Raw genomic sequence first — 20144 nt, 5'->3', positions numbered from 1 at the left:
CAGCCCCACCCTCGCCGGATCCTGCCTGGCAGCAGAGTGGGAGAGGGCCCTGGTGTCTCTCCTGCATGCATGGAGCTCCCTCAGGTACTCCTCTGAAGGAGGAACAGTGGGAGTGAATAGGGGCAGGGTTATGCCTGAAAAAGGCGCTAGCCTAAGCCGAGTCGGCCTGCGGAACCTGAGGCTGCAAGCGTACCAGGGCCGCACGAATAATGGCCGCCATGAAGGCGTCCTCCGTGCCCTGCAGAGAGCTCTGAGAAGAGGAGTGGGAAGCCTCCTCGGGCATGAGCGGGGCCCCGCCTCCCGCCTCCTACTCGCCGAACACAGAGAGGGATGTAACTATTCCCACGTTACCAGCAGAGGGAGCGGGAGCGAGAGCACTGCCTTGACCTTGCTGGATTAAATAAAGAAGCTAAGTGGGGCAGCTTAGCCAGGCAACTGCTGCTAAGAATCAAGCAGCACGTCTCAGGAGCGGGGGCGAAAAATACTGCCTTCACTGGATGAGTTAAACAATGAATCTCAACAGAACACGCCAGATGTTAGCCAAGCGGCCGCTGCTAACAATCAGAGCAATACGTTACAGGGAGCGGGAGCGAGAGCACTGCCTTCACCAGCTGAGTTTAAATAAAGAAGCTTTAAAAAAACATGCAAGATGTTAGCCAAGCGGCTGCTGCTAACAATCAAAACAATACATTACCGGGAGCGGGAGCGAGAGCACTGCCTTCACCAGCTGAGTTAATAATGAAGCTTAACAGTACATGCAAGACGTTAGCCAAGCGGCTGCTGCTAACAATCAAGCGAGATCAAGTCAAACACAAATGTTTAAGACCAGATAACTAGCTTCTAAAGAAGAGAACAGCACAGAGCCGTAGTTACAGCAGTAACCATGGCCAGTGCTTACACGGCATAGAACCGTAGTTACAGTAGTAACTGTTGCCGGTGCCTAAAAGTGTCAGCCAGTGGCTGCACCCTAGATAATATAATATTGGGAGGATGAAATCCTCTTTAATGGCCACACATGCAGAGCACACAGCACACACAGTGAAGATTGTTCTCTGCATATCATCCTAGTGCTAGATTCTAGTACTAGGAGCAGTAAATACAACGATATAGTGCTACAGCAATCAAAACCATACGTTACCGGGAGCGGGAGCGAGAGCACTGCCCTCACCGGCTGAGTTAAATAGTGAAGCTTAACAGTACATGCAGGGTGTTAGCCAAGCGGCTACTGCTAACAATCAAGCAACCAAGTCAAAACACAAATGTTAATACCAGATCATTAGCTTCTATGGAATAGACCAGCCTGCATAAAACCGTAGGCCATGGTCACAGCAACTATGGCCAGTGCTTACATGGCCTAGGACCGTAGTTACAGTAGTAACTATGGCCAGTACTACAAAATATGGCACACTGGGCTTTCCATTCTAAATTGAATGAGAGACGCAGCTAAAGCTCAAATGCTAATGATAGCTCGGGCACAACGCCACAAGCAGAACTTTCAAAAGAGCATAATAAGGGCAACTTTATGGGAGAGGAAGCGGGAACACTGTCGTCACCAGAAAGTCTAAGCCAAACAATAAATAAGACAGCAATCAGGACAACTTAGCTGGGAGAGGGTGCGGGGACACAGCCATCACCAGCAACAAGTTGACACAAACCTGTCCGTCGAGGATCTGCACAGTGCACAGCCGGCCACAGCTCCTGGAGGACGTGCAACCCGTAGCTCCGACTGTCAGTCGTGAAGCTGCACGCGGCTAGCTGCTTGCAGAGAAATCCCTCAGATCAAACGTTCAAACCTGAACGCTGTAGGCTACAAGAATGTAGCCGCGGTACTCTCGCGAAGCGAGAAGATGAAAAGGAACCGATCCACTAATGACGCCGGCCTATGTAGCCGTAGTCACGTGGGTCACAGGTGATTTTGTTGTTATTAGGTACCCGAACTGCGCATGCGTGCGATGGACATATCCAGTGCTAAAGCACCGCCTCTAGCGGTCAGTAGGGACGAAATAGAACTAATCTTTTATGCGGATGACATTCTTTTTCTGACCAGTGATCCTATAAACTCATTGTCTGCTCTAATGGACACCATATGTGAATACTCTAAGCTTTCGGGTAACAAAATCAACAGGAATACATCTGAAGCGATGGCCATATCTAAACAATGTCATCCACAAGAAATAACACACCATAACTTTAGATGGATTATTAAAGGCATGATCTACCTAGGTATTAAATTAAGCCCAAACCTACATGAGATCACCACACTCAATTTTGATCCAGTCCTTCAAAAAACCAAAACAAACCTAGGAAAATGGGGGAAGTTAAACTTTACTCTGTGGGGTAAAGTAAATGTTGTTAAAATTGTAATAGCCCCACAATTTAACTACATATCCACAGGGGCGGATCTAGACAAATATTCATGGGGTGGCAAGAGGGTGGCAGGAGCATTTCAGGGGTGGCATCCCCTGGCAGAAGTATATGCTGATTTAATCGCAGTCATATCAATCAATATTAACTTGGAAAGACACAATATTGATATTTTAACTCAATAACATTAGGTGACATTATTGTGGCACATCAGTAAAGCCATACATATTAAATATATAAGGTGGCAGACATAATTTGAATAATGAATGTTAACTGAATGAGTTTGTTTCACTCTTAGATCAGCAGGGGTACCAAATCTATGCAGACTGCTGCAATAAGTACATTAATTAACTGTCTCATCGATGTTTGTCTGTATGAATATGATAATATTAACAATCATATTATTCCTATCAGCTGTCAATCACTGTTATGATTCACATATTCATTGTTATTATTAAATAAACTATATTTTTTGGAGGAGTTAATGATGAATGTTCCTCAAGATGCTTGCTCACCCTCCTTCAAATTTGAAAGATAAGTCATTACTATCATAAATCAAAAATAATCAAAAGAACAGTTCAGCGCCCCAAAACTTCATTGCAAACAGTTACAAACTTGACTTTACATCAGAAAGAACAAACATTAAAGAAGTGACTAACTGCATCAGTTAGGGTTAAAAAACGTGTATTCAGCTCAAACATACATCGCTGCAGTTATTATCCAGTGGAAAGCCCTTACCTACTTGCCTAGTTAAATCAAAGTGGCTACTTTTTTTTGGCTGGGCAGTGTAGTTTTACACACCGTCTTATTTGACTCTCTCAGGACTTGAAACTGTTTTTTGGGGGCAGACCCCCACAAAGAAGAAAAATATATTTACACACGTAAGGTCATCATTTTAACAGATTATTATTCTCATCGACTCATCCGTGAGCAGAGCATCAAGTTGGCATGCTATAACAGCTGAATGTGGCGATTACCATCTTGATCAGCAAAACGCCTCACAAACGATTTAAAGATATGGTGCGTTTTGATTCAATGCTGAGTACAGCCAAACTTGACAGGCTCTTCTCTGACATTGTAGACCGCAAACAGTGGCGGCAGTATTTGTGTTGGGTAATCTATGGTAGGGCCGGCTAACCCATACAGTCGTGGGGCTCTCAAGTCAGTATTTGCAATTACATACACGCTCCCCTTGACAGTGAAACGCCACGCGAGAGGTTTAGATTATTTCCCTGTCTCAATCCAAACTGAACTGTTTGTAATAAAAAGGCACATTTGTCTTGTAGTAAATAAAAAGGGTCACCTGGAGCCAATCCTGCAATTTCCCCAGAAGTGAAAGAGTTGACATGCTGAAAACCCAACCCCTGCAGGGGGGGCTGGGGGGATTCTCCCCCAGGTGATTTTTTGAAATACTTACATAAAATACACATTCTGGTACTCTCTTGAGAAGAAAAATAAATAAATATATTACTCCACGACATATTTAAAAAAATGAATGCCATTTTAGTTGTTGGTTACTTTGTTCTGAAAGCTGAACCTGCTGCTCCTCACAGAGAGAAGAGGGAAGAGGCTGTGTGAATTACTTTACATTGTGGATAAGGGTGGATGTGGATAGCCCCCATTGTTCTGTGTGTCAAAATGAAAGACAGCCCATACACCTATCAATCATCAAACCGTGGGGTCTTATTTCATTACGTGTTGATTTCTATCAACACTTAATGTTGTATCGATGTATATAGAGATGTACTACAGCAAAAGTATTCTCCGTCGGGACTTCCTGCAACAACACCACGCCGTTATCGTGATTCTGATTGGCCAGAAGACATTATCAAAGATGTTCTATTGAAAAGACGATCACTACGTGACAAAAGTTCAAAACCGTTTCTAGTCTTCGGTATTTCCAGACAAGTGGCTACTGAAATCAATCTTACTAACTGCTGTCTGTGCAATTTACTCCGCGCGAGTTGGCGGACTTTATTTTGCTTACTTTAACATCATTGTTCATGGTGGGGCTAAGCCATTTCTTGGTATGGCCTTAGCCCAGCCATACCCTGACCGCAAATACCTCATTCCTTCCGTCTACTGGGATCCGAAATTCTTCTCGTTTTGTGCTGTCCCCCCGTTCAAATGAAATCGCCGCCAATCATATTTCCAAGCTCGCGCCAGGGGGGGAGGGGTTACAAGGCTCGCGTCTTGTGCTGCATTCACTTGCACTCGGACATTAGAGATTTTCTCTCATAAATGTCCGATGAACCACAACTTTTCTTTCAAAACAAAGCTGCCAACTGGGGTGGCAGATGGGGTGGCAAAGCATTTTTCTGAGGTGGCAGCTGCCACCCCGTGCCACCCCGTAGAACCGCCACTGCATATCCATGATGCTACCACTCAGCATACCTGATCACATCTTTAAACAGTATGAACATCTCATCAGAGACTTTCTATGGGCCGGAAGAAAGGCCAGATTTAAATTGAGTAAACTGTATGCACCCAAAGATAAAGGAGGGCTGGGGTTACCTGATGTTAGACTGTATAACCTGTCTTTTGAAATGGTCAAGATAGCTAAACACTGGAGAGGGACAGTGTCTGGTTTAGAATGGGCCACTATTTAAAAGGCTCTTGCCACACCACTGTGATATCCCAGAAGTCAAGTGATAAGGAGAGAGACAATAACCCAATTATTAAACACTAGGGAGGTCTGGGCAAAGGTTCATCAAATACACAAGATTTCACATTACAAACAGCAATATGCATCACTTTAGTAAAACTCAGAAGTAAAAATAGGAAAATAAACAGTATTCTGGAGAAGATGGCTAGACAACGGTATACATACAATAAGCAATCTCTATAAAGATGGTATATTTAAATCATTCACTGAATTAGCCCAAGAGTACAATTTGCAACAGAAGGGGGATTTCTGGAAATACTTACTTCAAAACCCACTTAACCATAAGGCGTCAGTATTGTATAGTAAATCAATGTATTTAACCAGCAGCACATGTGATCATTTGAGGATAATCTGGCAGAAAGACCTTGACTGTCAGATTGACGAAGATACTTGGAAACAGATTCTGACTGATAACGGTAAATATATTAAAGAAACTAGAGGTTAATTCACTCAGTATAAAACTCTACACCGGTACTACTGGACACCATCTAGGCTTTTCAAAATAGGACTAATAAATACCAACACATGCTGGAAATGCAAGAAAGAGATGGGCACATGTGTACATCTCAATGGGAATGTTCTATGGCCAACCCGTTTTCGCAAAGAGTGTTGGAATTCCTCGAGGCATGGGTAGGAATATCCTTGCCATTATCCCCACGTTTATGCCTATTGGGCGATAAAACAGAAATTCCAAAACTGACAAAAAGTGCTCATTCAGTTTTTATGGATGGATAACCTCAGCTGCCAGATTATATTTAGACACTGGAAATCACCCACAATCCCAACATGTCACGAAAGGAAGGCTCTGATGAGTGAAACAGCATCATATGAGGTTATTTTGGCAAGAATGAGGGGTAGAGGACCTGTGGTTCTAGGGAGTTGGGATTACTTTGTGGATTACCTGACCTCTAACTACTAACCTGACTCTCACAAAAGGGCCTTTGTACAATTATTCTAATCAAGCATCAGTTGTTGTTATTATTTTATTTTATGATCGCTGTCGTGTCTGATTGGTAATCACATTACACCTTTGTATTTTTCTGTTTTCTTTTTAACCAGCAACACTTAACTAACATGTTTTGTAGCCTGACCTTTCTCTTTCTGCATGCTGTACCATGTGAGCTATGTACCATGTATGTTCATAAATAAAAACTTTAATAACAAATGTGATCAGTCCCTTCAGAAGACCTTCAGCAGTAAAAGTTCAAAATCGTATATTTTCCCACAACACTCTTGCGGCTATGTTCCCTGATATACATCCTTATTGTGAGTTTTCATTGACAGTTGTTGCCATGGCTCATATTTTTTCCAACAGCAAGTGGTTTCAACTCAAACTACTCGAAAACGTTTTTCACACCTAGATCTTAGCCTTGGACATGGCAAACTAGCTGAGCCACTCCCCCCAACCATTTTCAAAACTAAAAGCACCCAACTTTTATTTCCTCTTAGACATACAGAATGAAAATGTGTGCTAGGTATACGTGGAATTTAAAGCCTATTGTTCCTATGTCTAACACCAACAGGATAAAATAAACCCTCACCCTAACCCAGTGGTTCTCAAACTTTTTCTGTCAGGCCCCCCCTTTGGAGAAAAAAAAAAGTCGGGCCCCCCCAAAACGAATAATCAGGCTCAGTGGCGGCGCCAGAGATTTATTTTGGGGGTGCTGTGGGGTAGCTTGACGTTTCATAGAGGGTGCTCAAACATTTAGGGTTTCCCATTAATGTACCGGTCGCTACAGTGGAATTTTCTACTGCAACAATCCCCACGCAAATACACAACGTACCCGCGACTGTTACAATGAAGGCTCGATATTCAGCTCACGGCATATAGGTGTAAGCAGGGATAAAGTGCTATTTTTATAGGTGATGTGTGGACGTCACATAGGGGGGTCCGGGGGCAAGCTTCCCCGGGAAGATTTATTTTTAAATATTGAAGTTAAAAGCATCAATCTGGTGCACTTTGAGAGCGAAAGGAAGAGATCTATGGATACATCTCTCAACACCCATATGAAACAGAAATGTAAACAGATTTACTTTTTCTTGATGGATATTTTACAAATCACCCTTTTAAACTTTATTCTTGTTTTACTGTCATATAGTATTTCATACCTGTTTTTCATTTATTCTCTTATTTTTTTATAACTATAATGATCATATAAACGTGTGCCTCGGAAATAATTATTTACTTTAATGGTGACCAAAACATTTGAGACCCACTGAGATAACACTGAGAGAGTCCTTTAGCTCTCAGTCTGACAGGAGAGGACTCTCCTCCACTTTGTTGTTGAAAAAACTCCTTATATCCGTTAGCGTAGCTCGCTAGCACCAGAAGCTAACAACAACGATCTCCAGTACCGGTGCGCTCTCTCTCTCTCACGTGCACACAAAATGGCTCGTTCCACACACACACACAGAGCCGAGCTTTAATGAAACAGAGACCCAGACGTAATAGTACTGTACTGCATCATATTATTTTCGAATCAATAATTTTTCAAATTATGATTTTTATTTTATTTTTTATTTTTATCTTTTTTTATTTTTTTTTATAACCATTTTTCCTCCTGTTCTCTCGCGCCCCCCCTGGCATGCCTCTGCGCCCACCAGGGGGGGCGCGCCCCCCACTTTGAGAACCACTGCCCTAACCCATCATGGAACAAACTTGCCGTGGCAGCCATTTAGCCTGAAATCTATACCAACTGTGAGTATGATGGCTGTTGCCATGGCGATACATTATTTGCCGTGAAACCCAATATGTTGTAACTCCAATATATATGGTCAAATCAGCCCCAAATGTCACATGTTTAACAAAAGTCCATGCCTGAGGACATTGACAACCCCCCTCCCCAGAATGGTTGGCAACCCATTGTTGTGGGTGAATCCAGTGGCAAATTGTAATTGAGAAAAAGTACTTAGAAAGATAGAGTAATGAATAAGAGGAAAAATTAATCTTCCTGAAATACAATATTGAGCAGCAAACTTCCTTTTCTTTGTCCAAATCTATTCTTATTGATCTGCCTGCCATGAAGGACAATAACAGACGTATTATCCTCCTGCTGATATAGTTGAGCAAGCAGTTCTGCTCTGGTTGCTGAGACGATTTTCACTTTAAGCCTTTGAAGCGCCCCAAAGCAATCTTTAACCATCATGATGGATGTGTTTTAACTGGGCCGTGCTATTGAAGAGCTGGATTATTATATTGGTGAGGGTTTTTCTCATTCATCTTCAACTTTTCTCCCTGTTCAGTACCTGATCGGGGCAGTGTGGTTCCGTTGGGTCCACCAGGACTTCGGGGGGTTGAGGTACCGACACCACAGCTCCCAGTCGAAGCCCTGAGCAGACAGCGGGTACTCCTCAATCTCAAACGTGTCGAACTTGATGTTGTCGAAAGATGGAGACACCACCCGGGTCCGGTCCTCCTTTATTCTCTGCAGGATGGGTTCTGCCCTGTGTTTAAGATGTGAAAACAAATAATCCCAGAGGCAGTGGTACATTGTGTCTGGAGAGTTCTGGCCAAAATATGGAATACAATATGATAAGTCAACATTTAACATTTAAACAAAATATTTAAAAAACTGAGACAAATACAAATAATGTCAAACTATTCACATATCTGTAGGCAGGGCTGCTAGTTTAAAAAATGCATTTGGCGAATTTTTGCAACCAGGACATATTTCCAAACAAAGGGCTAAAAGACAAAAAAAATGGGCCCTATGCCCTGGCATTATAATGGTGTGTGGTTGTTTGTGTGCGTGTGCCTCTGAATTGTTATTTTCATTGCGTGTACTCTCAATGAGTGTGTGTGATATTTGGGTTCTGATGGTCAGAATGATGAGCATGCACACAGCAGTGCTGTTTTGTCACAGGGATTCAAAGTGGGCTGACAGAGATTGACATTGAGTTTATGTTCAAAAGAAGACAGCACTCAATTTGTGTCAGAAAGATGTAAAGTGTTGGGGGATAATGCTCTGTGACCCTCAGCCGCCTCATCACTGTGATGGATTAAACATAACCACATGCTATGAGGTCGGTAATTAACAACTGCTCAAATCGCCTAAAGGACTTTGTGAAATCATGAGTAACATATTTGTCATGACGTTAAACATGGTTGCTATTTCAATTAACTCGATCTCCTAGAAAGTTAGGAGTGAGAGCCATAACATTTATGAAAATGTATCTGTTCCAATCCAACAAACTTAACAATCTAATGAAAATCAGTTGAAGTCGAAATTTGGCAAAAAAAGGCAGGACCAACTGTTCAGGCCTGTGTAATATGTTAGCAGATTGTTAAAAATGAAAAATCATAACCTCTGGTAAATACACATTTAAAGTGCTTCCAGCCTTTAAGCATCACTCGCATTCAAATCATTCTTATTTGCCTGACCCAGAGTCTCCAGAGGTGAAGATTAATTGCAGGTGGATCATTGTGTGTCATGGTTGGACCATGTTTTGGACCAGCTCAGCCTGGAAGCAGAGGACGGCCAATCAGGAGGCAGCACTACAGCTACACTTTTACATGTGCATTGTCAAAAACTATTATATCTGCTCACCTCGGCTGTGGCTCTGCATGCATGCATAAACACAATCACATGCAGTGTTTCCCATACATTGATTTATTTGTGGCGGGCCGCCACAATTAAATATCGTCCGCCACAAATGGATCTCATAAAAAATTAATAATATTGTTTTATTTTTAATTTTTTTATTTTGGTGGTCTATGGATAGTGAGGTGGGCTGATGATCGGAAGGTTGCGAGTTAAAATCCCGCCTGGAACACCACTACTAGTGTGCCCTTGAGTAAGGCACTTCGTCCTCAGTTACTCCAGGGAGAATGGCCCTGTAATTGGTCATTGTAAGTCGCTTTGGAATAAGGCGTCTGCTAAATGCCAGAATTGTTAATTGTAAATGATATTTTTGGGAGAATAAACCCCACAGATCCTCAACTCCGGTGTGTCTCACTCATTAACAACGCAACACAGAGCAACAAGAACGTTGTCTACAGTAGCCATGAACACGCATGTATTTTCTTATTTGGGGGGCGGGGGGGTGGATGCGTGGGCCAACCGAATAGGTTAAGGGGCGTTTGGCTTTTCTTGCCGGGGAATAGAATCAAATTATGTGGGAAACACTGACATGGATAACATGTTAGTAGTCTCCTATTTGGATGTAACTCCAGCTCTACACGAACGTACTGTATGTGTGTAGCGTACAGTGGCTCTGTGTCGACCTTAACTAAACAGAGGAAGTAAACCCAGTGATAGGGACAGCAGGGGTTATGATAAGAGTCTGATTTGGCGGAACATACTGTACATGCAGAGCCGCCCCGCACTACACGCAGATCACGCAGACTGCATGGGGTCTCACCTGGCGGAGGGGGCCTCACCTCGCGGAGGGGGCCTCATCTTGCGCAGGGATCCTAATCCGAAGCGCAAATGCGGCGCAATTACTGTAACAGTGCGAGGCTCCGGCGCATGCTCCACTATCACCCCCCATCGACGACGACGCTCGCGACACAGAGGGCCTCGTCACATAACTTTGCGTGGGGCTACAAATTGGCCAGGGGTGACCCTGCATACATGTCTCTTGCATTGCGATGGTGATATCAGGGGCATTTGAGGCTTAAAATGTAAATCTGGATCAAAAAGGCCTAACGCCTTACATAGACTGATGAAACAAACGGAAGTAGCTTCTGGGTCTGAAAAGTGATGCCATAGAGGCAAGTGAATTAGAAGTGCCTTAAATGCACATTATTTCCAATATCCAGCTGTAGGGGACTCCATTAGTTTCAAAAATAAGTCTTATTGTGTAGAAGTCTACGACAAAATGACCCCACTTCCTATTTCCAACTACCTTGCTAAATATATATCACAAGACGGAGGGTTCGATTTGGCCACAGCACCCTAGGACACTGCCACCACTTCTGTTTTATACACTAGGGATTCTGAAATCCAATCACTGGATGCGAGACTCTCAGAAAATGGACTTACTCTGGCAGACAAAACACTAACACTAAACACTGTCACTGCTGCTTTTGTGGCCTCTCTGGGGCTGTGCGTTTAATAGAATTACAAATGTACAATAAATGGGTTACAGCTACACCGGAGCTGAAGAATAGCCAAAAGGAGGGTGAACATGGAATGATCCCTTCGTGCTTTGCCTGATCAACTGATCTAGCAAGAACATACCATTAGAGTGAAATTATGCCTGTTCTCTGATTTAATCATCAACCTTTTAAATAAAGTTCAATATCAGATCAGACTTCTCAGAAGCTTGAAATCGAGGAACCTTTCCGGTAAGGATATATCTGTGAGATTAAATTCCCGTTTTCTTTTTATCAGGTCTTAAATTCATGTGCAATATACATATTCTTCTGATAGTGAAGTTTGTCTTGAGAAATATTTATAAAAGATATATTGTTTTTTATCAAATATTACTTGAACAGAATAGTGAAATCTTTGCTTGTGGGTATTTACAGCAGCAGGATGTGTTTGTGTGACTGAGTTACTGTGATAAATGACTGTGTGTGTGTGTGTGTGTGTGTGTGTGTGTGTGTGTGTGTGTGTGTGTGTGTGTGTGTGTGTGTGTGTGTGTGTTTTGTGTTTACTGCAATGAAGAAGCATTGTATCATCATCATCATCATCATCATCATCATCATCATCAGTGTGGAAACAATAGAGCGCTCTGGCAGAGAGGAGTATATCCGACTTTAGTAGGATCAATTCACTGCCGTTACTTTGGTATCTTCTTGATATTTGTGGAAAAAAGGAAAAACGATTATTATAAGCCAGTTCAGATGATAAGCATGTTCAACCTGATTGTTAGGATGTCTGGTTATTGACATGTTTCATCTGAAACAGGGTCTGCTTTACGTTGTAACTTTAGCTTTGAGTTTTATTGCAGACCCTTCTGAAGTTACAGTACACACTGAAGTGAGCTACTCACCATCCAGTGTTGAACTCCACATGAGCATCGAACAGAGCGACTACAGGAGCAGAGGCCACCTTCCAGCCGCTGACTCTGGATCTGACCAGTCCTTCCTGCTTGTCATGGCGGACCACCTTAATGAACCTGGGGCCGTGCTGAGCGTTGGTCTCCTCCACGAAGCTCTGCAGGTGGTCTTTCAGCTCCGCTGGAGAGAGAGCACACCAGGGGGATTACAAACTGAGGCTCACCATCCATCCTATCCATACTCCACAGAGTCCCTGAGCTCCAGAGGACCAAGGACAAGATAGGTGTGTTTGTGTGTGTGTAATAACAATGTTTGTGTGTGTATTCGTAAAACCTTTAGTTTTTTTACCAAAAAACAAAGTTCTGCTGGAGATATTTGTGCAGGTTCAGTTTCTGAACTTTGTGGCAACAGTTCTTGCTGAGTCTCTTTCCTGGTTCGGAGTGACAGTCCCCCAATGTACAGAGTAATAATTGTTTGTCTGGAAAAACTTGCCAACAGATTCCAGACCTCATCTAAGATTGATGATGGTGAAACCTTACGAACCAAATTACAGCAGACTGAGTGAGAGGTGAGTGTGTGGAAGAAATGAGCAGCAGTCAGGTGGCTTTAATGTTCAAAAAGCTCTGTATTTTCCTCATACTGCCTGTGTTGCAGCACCTCTTTTCACCCTCTGTCTGAAACCAGAGCCCAGTCAGCTCGATTTTAGCTTTTGCCGACCATTTACATGCACAAAAACCTGTAGAACACACTACAGGAAAGGGAACATCCCAAAAAGCAGAATAGGGCCTCTTTAAGTCTCGATCAAAGACATAGAACCACTAACTTAGAGACTGACCAACACAACTATAGCAAAAAAAATACTTGTGAACTGAACACTGATTTATTATGTCACTATGGAAACAGTTAATGCAGGAGGTCTTCATTTTAAATTAAATAAAAATACTGCTTTAACATCAATGCAATGGTACACAAATTCACATCCTTTGAATATGTGGAGGCTTGGCATTGTTTGTTTTGTTTCTTGTGCTGCTTCTGTCTTTCTCCATGACTGATCATATATCATATATGCCTTGCACACATTCAGGTAGACAGGGACACACTCAGATCGCCTGCAGTGGAACAGCGAACATCTTCATTTCCTCGCTGTTATTTCTCTGCTGTAATCCTGCCTTCAGGCTTCGTCTGCTGCTCTATTCATTATTCCCATCAGCCTACATTCTCTGTCTGTCTGTTTTCCTTTAATGAGCCACAGATTGCTGCTGATCTGGAAGAAAGATGGACTGATTTAAAGCTGGAGTTGGGAGTATTTGAAGTTCACCCTATTGTGATCCATTAAATGCACGCTGAAGGCTCTTTGAGCATGTTTTCTCTCACTGATTGTGCTGTTATGTTAAATGTTTGTTGTTTGTGTTTCATGTATTGTGTCTGGATATTTGTCTGTTGATGTTGGACATGGAGCTGCTGTGACGCAAGTCAAACTTCAGACTTGATCTGACCAATAAAGTATTATCGTATCGTATCGTATGCCCGTGTGGGATTACTTCCACACAGAAAAAAAAGTGAGTCATTTGATCAAGATACTGTATCCTCCGTTTGCCCAATTAATTTTCTGATCCAAACTGTGAAAACCTTTTTTTTAATCAGATGTAACTGATCTTCTACTTGCAATGATTGTTAAACAACAGGACCAGCATCCCAAATAAGTTAAAATGAAAACATAACACGGCAAAAACAGAGAAAATAAAAACCAGCTAAATGTGTGTCAGCTGTAATGACCATAATTAATATTGTGCTTCCTCTCACTCCTCACTGCTGCCATAGTGAAGGCTCCTATTTCCTCACTACAGGCTTTAAGCTCTTACTGCTGCAGATTTCCTACTTTTCTTCTTTTTATATTTTTAATTGTGAATTTGGGCCCTATAACATAAAAAGAACAGCTTTCTTTTCTCAGACTTGGCTCGTCTTTTACCTTTGCAGAACTTTCTCTGAACAGATAGATCTGGGACACGCCCGCTTATTTAGCTTTAGTTAAAATATATGCTTTTTTTGGTCAATTTGCAGAAATCGAGGCAAGTTCCATCCAATGTTGAATTAATACTGCCGTTGCATGCAATAAAAGCAACCTATTTATTCCCATTAAAATTGTGTCTTTGCATCTAACCTTTTCTATGCTAGCCCCTCCCTACATGCAGATCACGCAGACTGCGTGGGGCCTCATCTTGCGAAGGTGGCCTCATCTTGCGAAGGTGGCCTCATCTTGCGGAGGTGGCCTCATCTTATACGCAAATGCGGCGCAATTCATCTTATGAGCAAATGCGGCGCAATTATTCGCTCCACAGTTTCCCCGCGAGTGCTAACAATTCACGAGCGTGCTCCACTAGCATAATCCGGTTTAAATAAAAAGTTGTAAAATATAAACTGTCAGTGGCATAAAGTCATTTTTGGACCTTTACACATAGAATATTTAACATACTGGTCTAGAGGCAAATGCGATATATTTTACCAGACGTGGACTCCATATAAATGTAAAACTTGTGTATGTATAAATGATACATATGCACTATTTATATTTATATATATATTTATATAAGTATATATGCGCCGACAAATTTTTCGTTATTCATTATTTTCATTATGTTATTGCAAACTCTTACATTACTCCCACATTACATAATTAGTAACTGTACAGTTTTAAATGTTGAATCTTTGTATCCCCTGCAGCTCCATTAATCATCACCTACGCACCTAAACTCTGATGCTCTGTATTCCAGAAGTGCAGTGCAGGGCCGGCCCTAGACATTTTGGTGCCCTAGGCGAGATTATGATTTGGTGCCCCCCCCCGCCTCCAAGCAATACACAATAGAATATATAAAGAATAAATGAAAAATCTCTACAAAAGACCAATACACTACAAAAACTGAAACTTATTGACATAGGTAATATACATAAAGAAGGTTTCAAATGTATTCATTATTGTATGAACATGTTTTAATTGGGGGGTGGATGTCACATCCTCTAGGGGGGTCCGGGGGTATGCCCCCTTCGGAAAGATTTGTTTTAACATTTTAAAGTAAAATGCTTCAATCTGGTGCACTTTGAGCAGAATTACTAGAGACTAGATCTAGGGGTACAACTCTAAACACCCATATGAAAAAGATCGGTTTACATTTTAATAACCAAATAAGTATGTGAACATAACCAATAACCCACAGCCAATAACAAATAAATGTAACATATTTTTTATTTATTTTATCCTTATTATTATTATTGTAGTTATTAAATGAAAATCACTCATCAAACAAAAGTAGCTTCTCTTAAAACTTCAAGAAAAGAAAGTGCAAACGTGGACAAAAATATAGCCAACGGAGCTCTTACAACTGAGGTTATTGCAAATAAATTAAGATAATGAACAACATTACACACACTATAAATCAAATGAAACAGGCAATCAGAACAACAAGTCTCTGCTATGTTATTGTGTCCTTTAATTAGTCCACATCCTTAAAGTCGGACACGTCTGGACTTCCTTGCTGCAAATTCATTTATTGTGTCGTCAAATGATATTTGCCCCGAAACCTTGCGATTGATGCTTATTAAAGCTAATCCATTGAGGCGTTCTTGAGCCATTGACGACCTCAGGTATGTTTTAATGAGCTTCAATTTAGAGAAGCTCCTCTCCCCAGCAGCAACTGTCACTGGAATAGTAACAGCGATCCTGAGGGCCACCCACATATTTGGATACAATTCGTTCATTTTCTTCTCCTGTAGGAAAGTCAGAAGTTCCAGGGTAGTCATGTTGGCTTTTGGCAAAGCTGGGAAATTCTGCATCTCCAGTGCAAGTTCCCTCTTATCCAGGTCTGACTGCCCACCCCAGCTCAGGGTGTTGCTGAGTGTTTCACACTGCTTCGTCAGATCTTCCTTTGGCAGGTCAGGGAAGTTGAGTAGCACCCCAAACTTTTTCTCTACTTCACCTAAGGCCTTGAATCGCTCCTGCAGTGATGCAATGGAAACATCCACCTCCATATTGAAAAAAGAAACTTCGAGTTTCTTTAGTGCATCACTCACTTGCTCCTCCTGGGACTCATAGGAGAACTGTCTCTTGGTTGATCTCAGCCTCTTCTGCTTGAGAACAGCTTCCACATTCATTTGGCCACAGATGTCTTTGGCAGATGCTTGGGCAGAAGCAAATCCATTGCCTCTGTAGCTGACCAAAGAAACTTCTGTTTTTCTCAGGAGGTCAACAGCAATATCCAGCTGCATTGACACTGATTGCAACATTTTGCTGACATGTTCGATGTTGGTCAGGATGTCATACCATACCACAGTGCATATTGCAAAGCGGTATGATCCAACCTCTTCAGCCAAAGATTGTGCCTCAATTTTTACGACTCCATCTGTGGCTTTATCCCTCACCTCTAGAAGTGCATCTCTGACTTCTGCAGCCTGATACCTTACAGCCTCTATGCTGTTGATCCGACTCTCCCATCTGGTATCAGACCATGATTTCAATGTGATGTTCACATGGCTTTTTAGGATGGACCATCTCTGAGTGGAGGCAGAGAAGAGTGTGAAAAGCTTCTGCAGGTAGCCAAAGTAGCTAGTGGCTTCTGCAGAGCTTTTTGCTGCATCAGCTACCACCAGGTTCAATGTATGTGCTCCGCATGGCACAAATAAAGCCCTTGGATTGATTTGAACAAGTCTGGCTTGGACTCCTTTCCTCTTTCCTTTCATATTTGCACCGTTGTCATAAGACTGCCCTCTACAGTCTTCAAAAGGGATATCAAGCTGTTCTAATCTCTTTAGAATCAGGGTTGAAAGGCTTTCTCCAGTGGACTGTTCTACCTCAAGGAACCCCATAAAATGTTCTTTTATTTGAGGCGTGTCCTGGGTTGTAACTAGTCGAATAATGACTGATAGTTGCTCTGTATGGCTCAAATCTGGGGTGCAATCCAAAATAATTGAAAAGTATTTGGATTGTTTGATTTCCTTGACCATATGGTCCCCAATCTTCCCACTGATGCAATCTATCAGTTCATTTTGAATTCTTTTTCCCAAATAGGAAATATTGGTGGTTCCTCTTTGGACCTCAGCAACATGCTGTTTGAGGACTGGGTCGAACTTCGCCTTGAGCTCTACCTCCTTCAGGAAGTTGCCATTATTTGGCTGGTTAAGTGTTTCTGTCGTCCCTCTAAAGGCAATATTTCGCTCTGCCAACGACTGAATTATTGCCACCAACCTGGTCAGGACTTCACGCCACTTCCTCTTTTCAGCCTCCATAAGTGCCATTTCTACCTTGTCTATAGTTAGGCCCTTTTCAAGTCGAGTCTCCAGTTCCTTCCACAATGTCATGTGCCTAGAGTGTTCTGGGCTGTTCTCATGTGTTTTTAGTTTGTCAGTGCAATTTTTCCAGTCATTTAGTCCACTGCTGATTAGTTGGTACTCTTTTTGGGAGAACAGCTTGCAGCAAAAGCAGTAAATACTTTTGTTTTTCTTGGAATACACAACCCAGCTCCTCTTGATTGTCTCTCCATTCACTAATCTTCTGTAAAAGTAGTGATGATGGCAACTTCTCCCTCCCTCCTTTTTAGGAAAAGTGAAGTCGGATTTTAAATGATATGGCCCACGTCTGACTAACTCCATCCTCACTGTATCACTCAGTGCTGGCCAGTCAGCAGGATCTGAGGGGACTGCAATGGTGGACTCAGGTGGGCCTGGGCAGTCAGCAGGATCTGAGGGGACTGCAATGGTGGACTCAGATGGGCCTGGGCAGTCAGCAGGATCTGAGGGGACTGCAGATGGGCCTGGGCAGTCAGCAGGATCTGAGGGGACTGCAATGGTGGACTCAGATGGGCCTGGGTAGTCAGCAGGATCTGAGGGGGCTGCAATGGTGGACTCACATACTATGCTCGTTATTCCTTCACCTGCAGGCAGGCAATCCAAACATGCAAAGAAGTTATTCATGCTTCAGTTTTCATTATTTATCATAATAATAACAATAATAATAATGACAAAAAAGTAGTGTATGAACGATTACACAGAGACCATAAATGTTTGGCAAAACTTACATTCTTCAGAGTGTGATGTACATGGGAGATCAGATGTTCCTTCTCCAGCAACTGGGGGCTTTTTGAGGTATTTCTCAAGTGCAGCTGGACATTTATAGGGTAGATATTAGCACATTACAAGCAAAAACATTTATATACAGTCAGGCAAAAATAACTGCTGCAATCTGCCTCAGCTGTATGCAAGTTCACAACTGGCCTATATAAAAGTGAGCTTCTGCTGCCCCAGGAGATCATTTGCAAACATAAGTAACAACTAAATAATAACACATGCCCATATTGGTTGGTCAGCCTCACTTTATACAAAGGAGCAGTTATCCAGATAGCTTTCTTCTGGCTAACATTAACATTATTTCGTTACATCAGCATATAAAACAAAGCATTGCACAATAATTAGACATTAAAAAGTGCAGAAAATAAAAAAAATATAATAGAAAATAAACAGAAAAATAAATATATATATATACACACAAGTTGACCGTGAAAATAAACTATCTGACAAATTAAACACTATTGGAGGATCAATTTACAGCTATCACAATATAAAAGTAGGATATTATTTACAAAAAGATTATATAGGAATAATAACACATAAATAAAAACTTAAAATCATTTGTATCTATCATTCTGTATCAGAGGCTCGCTGCTAGCATGGCATCAAAGCTGTATCATGGCTACCTCCTTAGCTAGCTAGCTAGCTTAAAATCAAATGTCTAACGGTACAGTACATACTGAATTTTTTTTTTTACACAAGCCGACTTACCTCTGTCTTTGACTTTCGATTCCTCCTGTTCTTTTTTCCGTTTCCTTCCCGTTGCCCCAGAAGGCTTGGACCTTTTCATAATGCTAATGTTTTGCCTCTTGCTGTTGCGATCGTTGCGATCTCCGACACTTTCAGCTGGAGCTGCCGCGTCACTTTGGCTGTGAGCCACGGCCTGTGGGTGCCTGATAATAAGCGACCATCCCCCCCTTTCATCACTTACAGTTACAGCGCCCATCGTACAGGGCAAATGCAAAATGTTGCCGCCGGCCCGGGGTGCAAAGGGTGTTTACTTTGTTCAATTATTGTAAATGTATTACATCAAGGGCAGAAAATTAGGCAGAATAAAAATTATTTTAATTTTTTTTTATTAATTTTTTTTTTCTCCCAGCGCAGCGCGGCAGCGCCCCTCCAGATCTGGCGCCCTAGGCGACCGCCTAGTTCGCCAGTGGGAAGGGCCGGCCCTGGTGCAGTGGGACGCATAAAGTCTGCAGGCCACTGTACCGACACACTCCTCATTATGGTGGTTATAGATGTGGCAGCAGTGAAATATGTTCCACAGTACCTGATGCATTATTTACGCCTATCTTTTAACAGACAACGGGCGTACCTGCCTTACCTGTCACTGCTGCAGACATTTTAATCTGTGTCATACACCCTGATGCCTGCACATGCCCTGATCTGTGCACCGCAATATACAATTATTAGGACATCAAATATAAACACTTCAGAAGGGAGAACTTGAACCAAAATGACTCCCCTAGATCCCCTACAATGTGAGGAAAACTCTTAATCAACTATGTGAATTAAATCAAGTGCTTGGCTACTATTTGGCTGTATAGTTTTGGAGTGAAGCATCTTGGAAAAGGAGATGGAGAAAAGATGTGAAGGAGAAAAAGAGCGGTGCAGTGACGACACTGTTTGTCGGCCAACGGAGACGTTAGCTTTGGAAGAGTTTCCTTGACAAAAAATTGAGCGATTTCCCCATTTGATTTATGTATATTGCAGGAAATAAGCTTTGTGGCAAACACAGTTTAAGATACTCCACATATTAGCACCACTTTGTGATGTTGGCTTATGTTGGCTTGATGACGTTCATTAGTTTTATTAAGACACTTGTTATCAACCAAAGCTTCAGACATTCACGAGAGGAGTATTTACTTGCATATTTTAAATATATTGATTATATTATAGAACTCCCACTGATTTCTTATAGCCAGCAGATAATTGCGTTCAGGAAAAATATCAACCAGGAGAGAAACGGTATCCACCTTTAATCCCGCCTCTAACTAATTGCTTCCTATGGATGAATTGTGTGAGTGTGAGCTGTGTTTGAAGCATTAGTTA

The 20144-nt window shown here is 42.1% G+C and overlaps 2 protein-coding genes across 2 annotated transcripts in view; both read right to left on the bottom strand.

Moving 5' to 3' along the window:
• Nucleotides 1-20144, bottom strand: part of LOC307039612 (polypeptide N-acetylgalactosaminyltransferase 18-like) — a 448297-nt gene that overhangs the window by 255376 nt on the left and 172777 nt on the right. Inside the window, exons 4-5 of the mRNA XM_079681847.1 lie at nt 11969-12155; nt 8276-8473 (exon numbers count right to left, since the gene is read on the bottom strand). Coding sequence (XP_079537973.1) covers nt 8276-8473; nt 11969-12155 — 385 coding nt within the window. The remainder of the gene's footprint in view (nt 1-8275; nt 8474-11968; nt 12156-20144) is intronic.
• On the bottom strand, nt 15477-19224 carry LOC307041168 (zinc finger MYM-type protein 1-like; the record flags this gene model as incomplete). Its single annotated transcript, XM_079684491.1, has 3 exons — nt 18801-19224; nt 18041-18124; nt 15477-17896 (listed from the first exon to the last, which is right to left on the bottom strand). Exons 1-3 carry the CDS (start codon nt 19033-19035, stop codon nt 15477-15479), a joined length of 2739 nt encoding a protein of 912 aa, XP_079540617.1. The 5' UTR covers nt 19036-19224.

Source organism: Notothenia rossii (genome assembly GCF_949606895.1).
Source record: "Notothenia rossii genome assembly, chromosome: 5".
NCBI classification, from domain to species: domain Eukaryota; kingdom Metazoa; phylum Chordata; class Actinopteri; order Perciformes; family Nototheniidae; genus Notothenia; species Notothenia rossii.
This window is presented reverse-complemented; position numbering and strand designations above follow the sequence as displayed.